The sequence below is a fragment of the Podarcis pityusensis genome (assembly GCF_964106645.2).
Source record: "Podarcis pityusensis genome assembly, chromosome: 5".
Lineage (NCBI taxonomy): Eukaryota > Metazoa > Chordata > Lepidosauria > Squamata > Lacertidae > Podarcis > Podarcis pityusensis.
Window position 1 is genome coordinate 42,403,543 of NC_138032.1, and position 13,111 is coordinate 42,416,653.

General features: G+C 48.7%; 1 protein-coding gene across 1 annotated transcript in view; it reads left to right on the top strand.

The window, feature by feature from the left end:
• SLIT1 (slit guidance ligand 1) overlaps positions 1–12,850 on the top strand; it is a 123,343-nt gene extending 110,493 nt beyond the window's left edge. Inside the window, exons 26-37 of the mRNA XM_081007573.1 lie at positions 874–1,037; positions 2,079–2,203; positions 2,836–2,933; positions 5,533–5,672; positions 6,621–6,714; positions 6,868–7,005; positions 8,333–8,570; positions 8,718–8,848; positions 9,119–9,273; positions 9,702–9,990; positions 10,577–10,788; positions 11,465–12,850. Coding sequence (XP_080863699.1) covers positions 874–1,037; positions 2,079–2,203; positions 2,836–2,933; positions 5,533–5,672; positions 6,621–6,714; positions 6,868–7,005; positions 8,333–8,570; positions 8,718–8,848; positions 9,119–9,273; positions 9,702–9,990; positions 10,577–10,788; positions 11,465–11,703 — 2,023 coding nt within the window. The 3' untranslated portion in view covers positions 11,704–12,850. The remainder of the gene's footprint in view (positions 1–873; positions 1,038–2,078; positions 2,204–2,835; positions 2,934–5,532; positions 5,673–6,620; positions 6,715–6,867; positions 7,006–8,332; positions 8,571–8,717; positions 8,849–9,118; positions 9,274–9,701; positions 9,991–10,576; positions 10,789–11,464) is intronic.
• The last annotated feature ends 261 nt before the right edge of the window (positions 12,851–13,111 follow it).

A 13,111-nucleotide genomic window follows, 5' to 3' on the forward strand; every position in this document is an offset into this window, starting at 1 on the left:
AGGAGGCAGTAACCAAGCTTGCAGTCCTGTAGTTTGCACCTCTTAAGTAAGGTAAAGGAGTTAGCATGCGTGTGCGCGCACACACACACACACACACACACACACCAGGCTGTACTGGCTCTTAATACCCAGTTGACTGTGGGTGGGGTGGGGGAAGGAAGTTGGGGAGGAAGTTGCGTTGTGCCTCTTGTCTTCTACTGCACTTCAGAATAATGCAGGAGAAACCAGCGTAGACCAGCACCCCAATGCTCAGAACTATAAAGCACTGCAACAGACTCTACCTGGGTTAGAGTCTAAGGAGAAGGATGGGGAAAGGTACATTTGGGGGAAGACTGGGGTATGTTTTTTGTTTAGGGTTTTTCCCCTCACAGGACCCTCAGCCTGCAGAGCAATTTCAGTCTTCAGAGTAAATTGTTTCTCAATTTACATACATCTGAAAAGATTTTAGATATGCTAATAAGCAGCATCTCTAGGCAAGGCGGCAACCCTAGGGACTACCTCTATGTGTGTTCATCACTCAGCACCCGCACCCTGAAGTGATGAGTGGTACCAACACCCTGCATTTCGGTGGCCGCAATTTGCACATTTAGCTGCATCGTATTGAGTGATGTTGTCAGGAACTGAGATAGCAAGTTGCAAGCCAGCATGTGTGAATCATACCTTTAAGAACAGTAAGAAGAAAGAGAGAGACTACCTCAGATTGCAGCTATGTTGCTCTATGAGGGCAGTTTCAGAGTCTGAAAATAGAAACCTTACTTATTAATCAGTTCCAGGGCCACTAGAGGCAGCCAGAGAGATCAAATGCAATGAATGACAGTCCCCCTCCAGACCTTAAGGAGTTATGTAGAGATTCTGGTTCTCCCTGCTTCACAGAGCCATCGGTGCCAACCCACTGCACTGTGATTGCCACATGCGCTGGCTCTCAGGCTGGGTCAAAACTGGCTACAAAGAGCCTGGCATTGCCCGCTGTGCTGGCCCTGCGGATATGGAGGGCAAACTGCTGCTCACCACTCCTGCCAAGAAGTTTGAGTGCCTAGGTAAGTGAATAGATACTTTATAGGATACTTTATACTTTATTCATTTTGTAGAGCAGCTTTGTCCAAACAATGGCTCTTTCTGGTCCACCCTACCCTGCCCAGTTGCTCTTTGGCCCTCTTCCCTTTCCCAACCAAACTGGGACCGAGGTTGAGGCACCTTAGCTCCAAGGCAGGTCAGGTGAACAGTTTGGGTAACTCCAAGTACTATAGGGCTTGGGCCTGTTGGTTGAGCATGAGGCACATAGTGAGGGAGCATGAGGGTTGTTAATGTGCGAGGAGGGGGGAGATGAAAGGAAGAGCTTTATGCTAGTGATTGGAACTGTGGTGAGGCTTGTGCAACTTCTGTGTTGCACCACATTGCCCACACATGTGCTACTCCTATCATGTTTGGTCCATAGTGTTGAGAAGGTAAGATGAGTGTCTTGGTGAAGGAAAACCTGGAGGAAGGACACAGGCTGGAGGCTATGTTGCCTCCTCCTTCCATAGCCTTCTCATCCAGCTGAGTCACTAGAGACAAATCCATCCTAGCTGACGTGGTAAGAGTGTCTATATAGGAGCACTCCAACTGTTCGCATCTTCCAGCTTGTTCCTGGCCTCTCTATATGTCAAACCCCATTGGACTGTTTGTTCATTGTCCAAAGGTCTTTCCCATCAGTTGCCACCCAGCCCCCCCTTTTTAAAAACTGAAGGAGCCAGGGATTGAACCTAGGAAATTCTGCATGCAACGCATGTGTCCCAGCACTGAGCTATAGGGCCTACTATTTAAAGAAGAAAAACAAGTAAGCACAACCTGGCTTTGTGCCACGGAGTGGGGTGGGCAGGCTCTCCTTTCAGAACTCCTCCATCTGTTAATATATATTCAGCTCCACCATTAATCCGTTTGCGATCTCCTCTATGTTTCTGGCAAGTGCCTTGCAAAAGATTCTGGCCAAGAAGGGGGACAGTCTTCACAGGAGGATGTGTGGAAATCCTCCCTCCCGTTCAGTGATTCTTTGGCTCTGACCCCAATTCCTAGTTGTCTGGTTTCTTTCATCTATGCAGGGCCTCCTCCCCTCATCATCCAGGCCAAGTGTAACCCCTGCCTCTCCAGTCCTTGTCAAAACAGGGGCACATGTCAACAAGACCCTTTGGACTCTTACCGCTGTATCTGCTCCAGTGGCTACAAGGTGAGAAGAGGGATGGGGAGGAGGAGAGGGGTGACTAGGGAGGGTGAAGAGATCATTGACAAAGGGAAGGATTGGGCTTTCTCCCTGCTTTGGGGACCATAGCCTCTGACAGCTTGTGTCAACCAAAAGAAAAAGGCTCAGAGAAGGACCAAGACATGGTGGAAGGAACCCATTCTCCAGTTTGACAACCAGCCTAGTTTATCACTGCCATCAGGAATGGGCGAGATACACTCTCAGTCCCTACTGATTGGACCTAGAGCTGCCACTATTTCTGGGGGTGGGAGTGGGGAATGTGGAACTGGCTGTTTCATCTGAACGTTCGCCAGATGTTTTGCACTAGCGTGCCCATTGTCCCTGATCATGATGGAAACTGAACTTCAAAACTTACAGAGGACGCTTGGTTGGGAAGGCAGCTCTTGACTCATAGCTATAAAGGAAATCCTGGTGGCGAAAACAAGCAAACCCAAAAAGGACAGCCTGCATTATGTATAGGCAGCAATTCCTATTATTATTATTTTGTTCTTTTATGGCTGATGAGCAAGGACCTGAGACTGAGAAACCTCACGTCCTGGCCAGAGCTTTATCATTTGTTCTTTGTATTGTGGCTGCTACTTCGCCTTGTCTTATTCCAGGGCCAAAACTGTGAACTCTCTGTGGATGGCTGCTCCAGCAGGCCCTGTGAGAATGGTGGGACCTGCCTGTCTCACGAAGGCAGTGAAGCCAGCTTCACGTGAGTGGCTGCTCAGGTTCTCAAATGGGGGGAAATGGTAAAGATTTCGGTAGGGACTTTGGGGAAGAGTTTAGGGCAAGAATTAGAAGAAAGCAAAAGGAAGAGTGTGGGGCATGATAAGGAGAATAAAGAGAGCAGGTCTCCCTAAGAAAGAGGAACCTGATGGGGCTTGAAAGGAGAAAATAGGGGGAAGGGGAGTGTGGGTTGGCCGGCTGATGGGCTTGAGAGAGTTTCATACCTTGTTCTGTGAGGCTTTGGTGGTATGTGGTGGAGATGAGAGCACCTCTTCAGCAGTAAAAAAAGGGGAGAGGAGGAGGAGGAGAAGTGGGAGTCCACAGGGATGTTACTGGGCAGAGAGAGATGAGGGAGGTCTCTTTGATATCCAAAGGATTCCTAATTGTTAAGGCAAAAAGCATCATTTTTTATGCTTACCTTGGGCTTAAAAATTAGCATAAAAGCAAAGAAGGCAAAACCTGTCTTCCTGGCAGTGAATGAATGTAAAGAAATTAAAATGGTGTCTAAGATGTTTGCAAAATGGCTTCTTACAAATGCATCTTAATCTGCTGCTTATATGAGGTGGAGAAAAGAGATTAACGTATCTTTTGGACTCTGCAGACAAGAGCCTCAGGCGATCAAAACTTCTTGATTAGTAATCGTGAGAGTGATATTTTGGTGGCCATATCCTTGTTTATGGTGCTCTTTCGTTTACTTCTAAATTTACAAATTATAAGGGAGGAATGGCAGAGATTTACAGTGAAAGGAGACAATGAATTTGCCAGGGGCTTGTGCAGCTCAGCTTGCTTGGAACATGTGAGCTTGGCTTTCTGTAATGGAGTCTCTCTTGAGGCCTCTCCAGACTAAATCCAACGTCCTTCTGAGGTGCAGGCCATCATAACAAAAGCTGGATGTTTTTAGGGGTGCTTTGTAACAGATTTGGGGGGGGGGAATTGGGAAGCATTCTGTTGATACTGTGCAAAAAGGCACTCTTTACCCTCCACCAAGATTGTCCACCACCACAATCACTAATCCTGGAAGCCGTAGTCAGTTTCTTTCTGTAAAAATGGGTTGGGACCCGGCAGGGGAAACCTTTTAAGACATATACAGCCTCTTGGGGAGCTATAGCTCTGGTTTGCAGTTGGACCTCAATGCACAGGGCTCCTCCCCACTTCACTCTCCAGAGTACAGTGTGGGTGGCTTTCTGGGAAACAGACCATAATTAGTGGCTGAAAATAAACCACAGGCAGTAGAGAGAGAATGGGGCCCTAGCCCTTTCTGTGTACCCAAATTGCCAAGATGCTAAATGGCCTCTCATCCCGTCACCATAACAACCCAGCATCTTCAAAGCCAGCACATAATGTCCTTTGGGGGTTGACAAAGCTGTTTGCCTGCACATGCCAGACTAGATTCTGCCTTTGGGGAAAGGTAGTAGGCAGGGAGATGAGCCCTCCAGGAAAGGATATCAGGACCCTCAGCCTGCAGAGCAATTCAATATGCCAGAGACGGAAGGTCATCAGTTCTTCCACCTCTGATTCCTCTTCCAGCTAAATAGGCTACAGGCAGTATAAATGGAAATGACAGCATATGCAGCACACACTCACCTGTGCTTTTAGTACAGCAACCCCCCCCAACACACAAATATATGTGAATGCAATGCGTCTCTTTCCTGATGTGTGCACAGATGTGACATGGTGCACGTAAATGAATATCAAGTTCAGACCCACGCAGTACACAACCAGGCACATGCATGCATACATAGCACCACATGTATTATGTGCATAGAACTGTAGATACAGCACACACACTGATCTACCTTGGGCATGCAAATGCAGCCATAGGTATAGCTTTGAAAATTGGTTTTATTTGCCTGTTTGCTGGTTTACGTTTTTATTTAAAATAGTTGTATACCGCCCTTCATGAAAATGGATTTCAGGGTGGTTTATATAAAAAATTCAACAACCAGAGAAAAATACATTAAACACACCCGAAACCACTTCTGAGTAGCAAGAAACAGTTAAGTGACAATACTTAAACAAACATTTAGGCACATTTAATGTTGAGTGGCATATCCTCTGACTTCTCACATCTGTTTCTTTTTCTTGCCCATCCCAAGGGTCCTCTTTCCTTCTTCTTCTTTAACCCCTCCCCTCTCCTGCCTGTTCCACTACTCAACTTAAAGCCCCTCCAAGTCATAGCTGTCAACTTTTCCCTTTTCTTGCGAGGAATCCTATTCAGAATAAGGGAATTTCCCTTTAAAAAAGGGAAACGTTGACAGCTATGCTCCAAGGGTGTCTGCCCCAGAACTCTCCTGGAAACAATAATCTCTTTAACCCCTTCTATGTCGAGTGGCCTCCAAAGTGGATCCATCTACATCCTACCAATCAGAGATGAAAGTGTCTCAAGTTCAAGACAGTGCAATATTGAGAACCATTGGCGGAGCATTGAATGTTCTTCTGGCAAAGCCCTGACTTCCTTTCGCGCTTCTTTGGGCTCTTTTCGAGAATGATAAAGGAAAACTGCCCACAAAACCCCTGAAATGCTCCAAAGCGAGCAGTTTCTAGCCTCTCCGTTTGTTAAACAACCCTCATTTCCCTTTTGACAGGTGTTCCTGCGTGGATGGATTTGAAGGTCCAACCTGCAGTCTAAGGACCAACAACTGCAACAATAACAATTGCAAGAACGGTGCCACATGCATTAATGGATCCAGCAATTACACATGCTTATGCCTTCCGTTCTTCACAGGTAGGGCCAGGCTTGTAATGGAGGCGGATGCACGTGAAGAGAAGCAGAAGAGAGCTAAGGTAGCAAAGCACAAACTTATAAGCTGGTCAGTGCCAGAGGCAGGTTTATCCTAAGGATCTGACTACAGTGCCCAACATTTACTTTTTTTACTTTAGTGGTAGCACCTCTTCTCCACCAATACCTGAAGATACCCCAATGCATTTTTTAAAAACTAACTCTAGCTTCCCAAGTAGTAGTTCCCACTTCCCTGCCAGGTTAGTATCTAGCCCGGGAACAATAGTGTCTTTCCCTGAACAATAGAATGAGATCCACCTATACCCTGGTTGAATACTGAGTCATGGGTTTGGGAGTTAGATACAAATAACAGCATTCTGGGCTGAAGCATGAGACTATAAATATTTAATTTTAAATTATTTCATAAAATGTATTGTCAAAAGAAAAACCACCCCTCAAAGTAGTTTGGCATCTATTGTATGAATGGAAGTTTGCCATACCTTATCTCACAGTGCTTCTAGTGGGCTGCCCATAAGATAGGGTTGCCATACGTCTGGAATTTCCTGGACATATCCGGAATATTGTAGTACATCCCGCTAAGTTGTCCGGGAAAATCTGGACGTATGGCAGCCCATGATGGCAGTGTCGTTTTTGCTGATTTTCTTAAAAACTAACTTAAAAACTTCATGTGAAAGCTCAACAACTTTGGGCAAACTAAGAAAAGCTCAATAACTTTGCGGGTCCAGATTTTCACTGTTTGAAATATAGAAACCCTCCCATAAGTTGTTGATTCTGTTGCACAAATGCAAGTGATGGGACAGCAAAGGTTGTTCTTCCTCGTTCCTTCCCTTCCCTGCCCTTTCCTTGGGGGAGCTGGTTCAGCCAAATGCAGACTGGGCCTGGGGGACATGGGGCCTGAGCCTGCTTCTCTCTACTTTTCTCTCCTTCCTGCAGGGACTTACTGTGAGCAGCTAATGGATGTCTGCTCCCTGGAGCTTAGCCCCTGCCAGCATGATGCCGTGTGCAGGGTTACCCCTGATGGGCCCAAGTGAGTGATTTAGCAGCTACCATGGTGGCATGGGGGGAAGCAGAAAAATTTAAACCTACAGCAAACCAGGGGAAGTGCAATAGACTTCTAAAGTGGATAGGAAAGGGATGCAGCTACAGCCAGTGAGTGGCTTCTCCCTGTCCCTGCCTACAGGTGTGAATGCATGCCCGGCTTTGTGGGAGATAATTGCAGTGTAGACTATGACGACTGCCTAGACCATCGCTGCCAGAACAACGCCAAGTGCTTTGATGAGCCAAATGGGTATTCCTGCCTTTGTACTGGAGGCTACAGGTAAGGTTGTGAGATGGGCAGGAGTATATACCAGTTCATCTCATTCTAAGCTACCTGCAAATCTCAACACCTGGGATTGCCCTCTACTGGAAGAGTCCCTCTTCCACAAGGGTGGCTGGGAGAAAAAGGTACAACAAAAAGAGTGATCAGTTGTTACCAGAAGTGTCAAACAGTGATCAGTTTTAAGAGCCTGGCTGTTTCCAGAGTTGTTTGACTGCGCTTACGAGATTAAAAGAATGCATCTCACATTTGCTGGGACTTTGTACCACACAAGGAGTTACATGCCTCGTGTGAATTGCTCTGCCCACCAAGGAGACGAGACAAGTTGTTCTGAACATCCTGGCAAAAGTAGTTCCTGTATATAGGGAAGTAATGTACAGAGATATGCGACATAGCTCTGTCCTGCAGCTGAGGTCAGCTTAAAAGACTTGGGGCACATGCCCATGATATAAGCCTGCATAAATGTAGAATGCCTCTGGGCAAGTTAAGAGGGTGGCAGGGCCAGCTCACCCATGAGACAAGGTGAGGCAAATGCCTCAGGTGGCCGGATCCACTGGGCAGTGGATTCAGCCTCAAAGGGATGCTGTGGTGGCAGCAACAGCTATGGTGTACTCCTTGGAGGGCAGATCTCCTCAACACCCCCCTCCCACATGCCACCTCTACAGTGACTAGGGAGAAAATGGTGGGGGCTGCCCTCTGGGCATGATTAAGAGTGAGCTTCACCCCACACACAATGGCCTTTGATTCCCACTTCAACCATCCAGTAAGGTTGACTTGATACTCTCTATGTTCCTGCTGTAGATCTTCACTCACCCTTTCTTCCCTGGTTGCGGGGGGGGAGCACACCATTTTGTGGTTCACCTCAGGTGCTAAAATGTATTGGGCTGGCCCTGTCTCCTGGACCACGCCATAACGACACTCCTGGCCAAAGATATTCTGGTTTTCTTTATGGGTGAAGAAGCAGAAGAAGCAAACTGAGTAAAGTGTGTCAGTTTTCCCTTGGGATTCAGGGCGGTGTGATGACTTGTATGTCACTTGAGTACTTGCCTTGTCCCATTCACTTGATGCCCCAGTGCAGTGAACTGAAGTGCTTTTAGTGTGCAGGCACAAACAGGGACCAGGAAAGATCATGGGTCAACACACATGCATGTGATTCCAGGCACATTTTACTCAGCCTCTGGGAAGAGGAAAATCAGAGGAGGGCACACTGCCTTAAAACTGTATGAGTGCCACAGGGTCCAGCTGTGGTCCTGCTAAGACCCTGTGGTGTTATCCCCAAGTTGCCTCCCGCAATTTGTGCCTTGTTGTGTTCTCACTCTTATCATAGTGGCCAGCTCTGTGAGATTCCACCCCATGGCTCCCTCCAACCCAGCCCATGCGAGAGGGCAGAATGCCAGAATGGTGCCAACTGTGTGGAGCTAGGCAGTCGTGCCTTATGCCAGTGCCTTCCTGGCTTTGGGGGGCCCAAATGCGAGAAGCTGCTGAGTGTCAACTTTGTGGACAGGGACACGTACCTCCAGTTCACTGACCTGCAAAACTGGCCCAGCGCCAACATCACTTTGCAGGTAAGTGTTGATGAGCAAGGCTGCCGCCTCCGCCACCCCTAGAGCGGGCATCTGCCCACACTCTTCATCCGTGCCATTTGTGGGACTGGTTGGATTGTAGAATTAATGTTTCTGCCCCTTGCTTGTTCATTCCCTCGTTCTCTGCAGGTCTCCACGGCTGAAGACAATGGGATCCTCTTATATAATGGGGACACTGACCACATGGCGGTGGAGCTGTACCAAGGCCATGTGCGCGTCAGCTATGATCCAGGCACCTACCCCAGCTCTGCCATTTACAGGTAGCCCTCTGCCTTTGGCTTCTCCTTCCAGCTCAGAGTTACCCCCAGTCATTGAGCAAAGCTGTACATTGACCATGAAGGCAAAAGGAAGGGTTTGGGGGTCTGGATCGTGGGGAGTTAGTGCAGAAGTGACAGGGAACACAAGGCAAAGTGGATATGGGTGCTGCACTTCCATGCTGGATGGGTGCAGATGGCTGTGGATGCCAGATATCAGGCCCAAGGTTGGGTGCCACCAGCCTTTCCCATCCCACACCTCCCTTCTCTCCCTAGTGCAGAGACCATCAATGACGGGCAGTTCCACACTGTAGAGCTGGTGACCTTTGAGCGGATGGTAAACCTCTCCATCGATGGAGGAGACCCCATGACCATGGACGGCTTTGGCAAGGCCCACACGCTGAACTCTGAGGCTCCACTCTATGTTGGGGGTAGGACTGTGACTTGGGCCCAATCCAGTTGGGGAGAAGGGGGTGAGAGAGGCTGGTATCTCTGTCACCTACATGCTTGCACCTGGAGGGCACTAACTGAACGGAGAACTCCTTCACTCTTCTTAGCTCATGTCCATTGGGTAGTATTGATGCAAGAGGAACGTTTCTGTTCAGTTCTCTCCAGGGTGGGGTGTCTGAGCTCATACTGCAGGGCACTAAGAGCCAAGTGCCAAACTGAGGAGGAGTGATGGGCGCTGTGGGAGAGGGGAGAGGGGAGAGAAACAGAAGAAGGTGGCTCTTAACATTCCACACAGCATTCCAGAATAAGGAATGCTCTTTTCCTTCCACCAGCACCATCTCTCTTTGCCCCTTGCTCTTCCCTCCTCTTCCTGCCCCTTACCTTGCTGTTCTTGCTCTCCCCTCCGCAGGGATGCCCGTGGATGTGAACTCTGCCGCCTTCCGCCTCTGGCAGATCCTGAATGGCTCCAGCTTCCATGGCTGCATCCGCAACCTCTACATCAACAACGAGCTGCAGGACTTCACTAAGACGCAGATGAAGCCGGGGGTGGTGCCTGGCTGTGAGCCTTGCCGCAAGCTCTACTGCCTGCATGGCATTTGCCAACCCAACACCCCTCATGGCCCCATTTGCCACTGTGATCCAGGCTGGGTCGGGCCCCATTGCGACCAGCCCGTTAGCAACCCCTGCCAGGGCCACAAGTGAGTACACAGCAGCAGAATCCCCCTCCACCCTTTCCTTGTGGGCTTCTTCTCTCACTGCAGTGCTGTGTGCAAGATGGAGAGCGTGTGGGGAGGGACTGCAGCTCAGTGGGATTGCAGCTCCCTGTGTTCCTAAGTGTGACTGGAACTGCATCTTGTGGGCTCTGATGGGCAGTATTTTGCCTCTCCTGTTTGCTCATCTCTGATGAGGCAGGGCAGGCAGGGCATTTATGACTGTAGCAACAAAAGCAGAAATTAGTTGTTTCTAAAGCCCACCACAGGGGCATAGGTTTGGGAACAGCGTTCAAGAACAGCACATACCATATACCAACTCCTCCTTCACCTTTAAAGCAGCCTCAATAAAGCTGTACTTGTGTGTTTGGAGGATAAGGAAAGCTGGGGAGTCAGTGAGAACGCTCCTCCTGTCTCACTTCTTTGTATTTCTAAGATGATGTTGGAGAAGCCAGGGTGCACAGAGAATCTTGCAGGTCCTTCCTATGTTAAATGCTGCTTCTAGAAGATGGTGGCCTAACTGCAACCTTTTGAATTCACCTATATTTAGCTTTATGTTTCACTCATTCTACAGGTGCGTCCATGGAATCTGCATGCCCCTTGATGCCCTCTCCTATAGTTGCCAGTGTCAGGATGGCTACAAGGGAGCCTTGTGCAACCAGCAAGGGGAACTCCACAACCCATGCAAGAGCTTGCAGTGTGTTCATGGTCAGTGCCAGATCTCAGACACAGGCGAGGCCTTCTGTGAATGCAACGGGGGATTTGATGGCGACCTCTGTGACCAAGGTCAGGCACATCTCCCTTTCTTCCTTACATTCCCATGTGCCGCATAGCTAAGGACCCCTGAGGGCCCTTCCCTGATAAGACACCTGGGCCTCTACCTCAGCTGCCGTATTGTGTTAAGCCAGGTATGCCCACCGTGGGCAGAAGAAACCCCAGCCAGGGCGACCTTAGATGCTATTTCTTGCCCAGCCTCTTCCCCTAGTAAGTTTTCTAACAACTGTAGACCCCCATCCCTTCTGTTGCACCAGCTATAAATGGGAATTTGAAATTCTGTGGTCCCACAAAACAGCCAGTGTTGTACATCCCAGTACAATATCATTGCACTCTTCTTCCAGACACTATAGCCACAACTTTGTAAGGGAGCATGAGCAACTGAGCCACAAATTCTTGATTCCCCAACCCCACCCCACCCCCCGTCCTGCCTCTCTGTCCTCTCCTTCCATTGACAAAAAGCAAGACCAGTTTTGCAGGACCCCCTTCCAACCAGATAAGGGACAGATAAGATTTTTTTCTACCTGTCCCTAACCATTCAAAAGGCAAGATCATTCATCATAGTATGCTTATAGAATGCCCAGTTTTTTGAGTTGACCTTCACCAGAACCCCAAGCATGATGTATAATGAAGGCTTTCTCAGAGGAGCCTCCTTGCCTGACTTCCCTCTTCCTAATGTTTTCCCTAGAGTCGGAGTGTCGGGGTGAGGCCGTGCGAGACTTCCACCAGGTCCAGCGAGGCTATGCCATTTGCCAGACAACCCGGCCTGTCTCCTGGGTGGAGTGCCGGGGATCATGCCCAGGGCCAGGATGCTGTGCAGGACTGCGCCTCAAGCGAAGGAAATACACCTTTGAGTGCAGTGATGGTTCTTCCTTTGTGGAGGAGGTGGAAAAACCCAGCAAATGCGGCTGTTCCCAGTGCATGTAGCCTCCAGCAAGGGACAGGCCAGAGCCAGAGACAAGTGGGCCAGGCCTGCCCTGACAGAGGCCTTGGGAACACCCTTGCCATCTCCTCTTGCCCCTGTTGCTGCTTGGAAGAGGGGTGGGGCAGGGCTCTCAGTTTGGCAACGGAGCATCTCCTTTGGCATGGTGACAATGGCTCTTCTGGATGGACCAGACAAAGGTGTAGATAGAAGACTTTTGCTGGGAAATCCAGCCCAACAGATGTATTTATATCCAGCACAGACTCTATCTGGGGCCACTACTTGTGCACAATACGGATTCTTAGCAAGCCTGGCCATGCCTGTTTGTTTTGCCCAGTGTGGTGCCCTGAGAGGCCATGCCCACAGCTCATGCCTAGACACGGGATCCTGCCATTTCATATCTTGTCATTTTACCTGATGTTAGACCCTGCTATCCTGCACCATGTCTGTCTTTTTTCTCCTTTTCTTTTGGCAGTTTTGTTTTTTCTCTTGTTGAATACCCACCTGTTCCTATTCCTACTGGCTGCTCGTTGCAACCTCATCTTCTGTTTATAGGACTAAATTGCAAGTAATGCAGAGGCAGTACCCGGGGCAAAGGCAGGAGGATTGTGTGCTGCAGAATTAGCAAAGTTAAAATCCCTTAGGTGAATGGGAAGCGTTTGTATGAACAGTTGCCTCCTATACCGGATGGTTGCAAGGTAATGGTATTTAAAAACAGCTTAACCTTGGAGCTGCAGTCTGGTCTCAACTAATAGCAAAAAGGAGCCACGCTTGCTCCACGTTGAATGATCCACCAGCATTAACAGGACTTACCACCACTTCCCTAATTTTGAAATCCTATACTCACTTAGCTGGGAGTAAGCACCATTGAACACAATGAGACTTAACTGCCAAGTAAGCATGATCTTGTTGCATGAGGGCTGGAGAAACCTTGGCTAGCAGTCTTCCTGTTGTACCTCTGCTGGATGGGACAGGGAGACTTTCATGTCCCCAGTTATAAAGCCAGCCATCTCATTGATTTGAGGGCAGCAACAAGGACAGACATAGTTTTCTCTGGTTCTGCCTAGATCACTGCCTTTCTACACCGCAAAATCTGTCTTCTGCCCAAATGCCATCTGGTTTGCTGTAATTAAAAGTCTGGATATTTTCAGAGTGGTGCCTGTTCTGCAACTCAACGTCTGTGAACTCGAGAATAATCATTTTCATACCCATCATGCTCACTTTCACCTGCCTTTTAGAACGGGAGGGGGGGGAATGAATTGCATGTGTCTCTTGCACTGTTTACTGTAGCATTACTCTTCATACGCCAGGCCCACCCACGAAGTACCGTTGCCCTCTTGTAATGGGTTGTGGGGTTGGGTATATCAGCCACCGCCTGCAATAAAAGCTGAAGCACAGGCTTCCAAAGCAAGT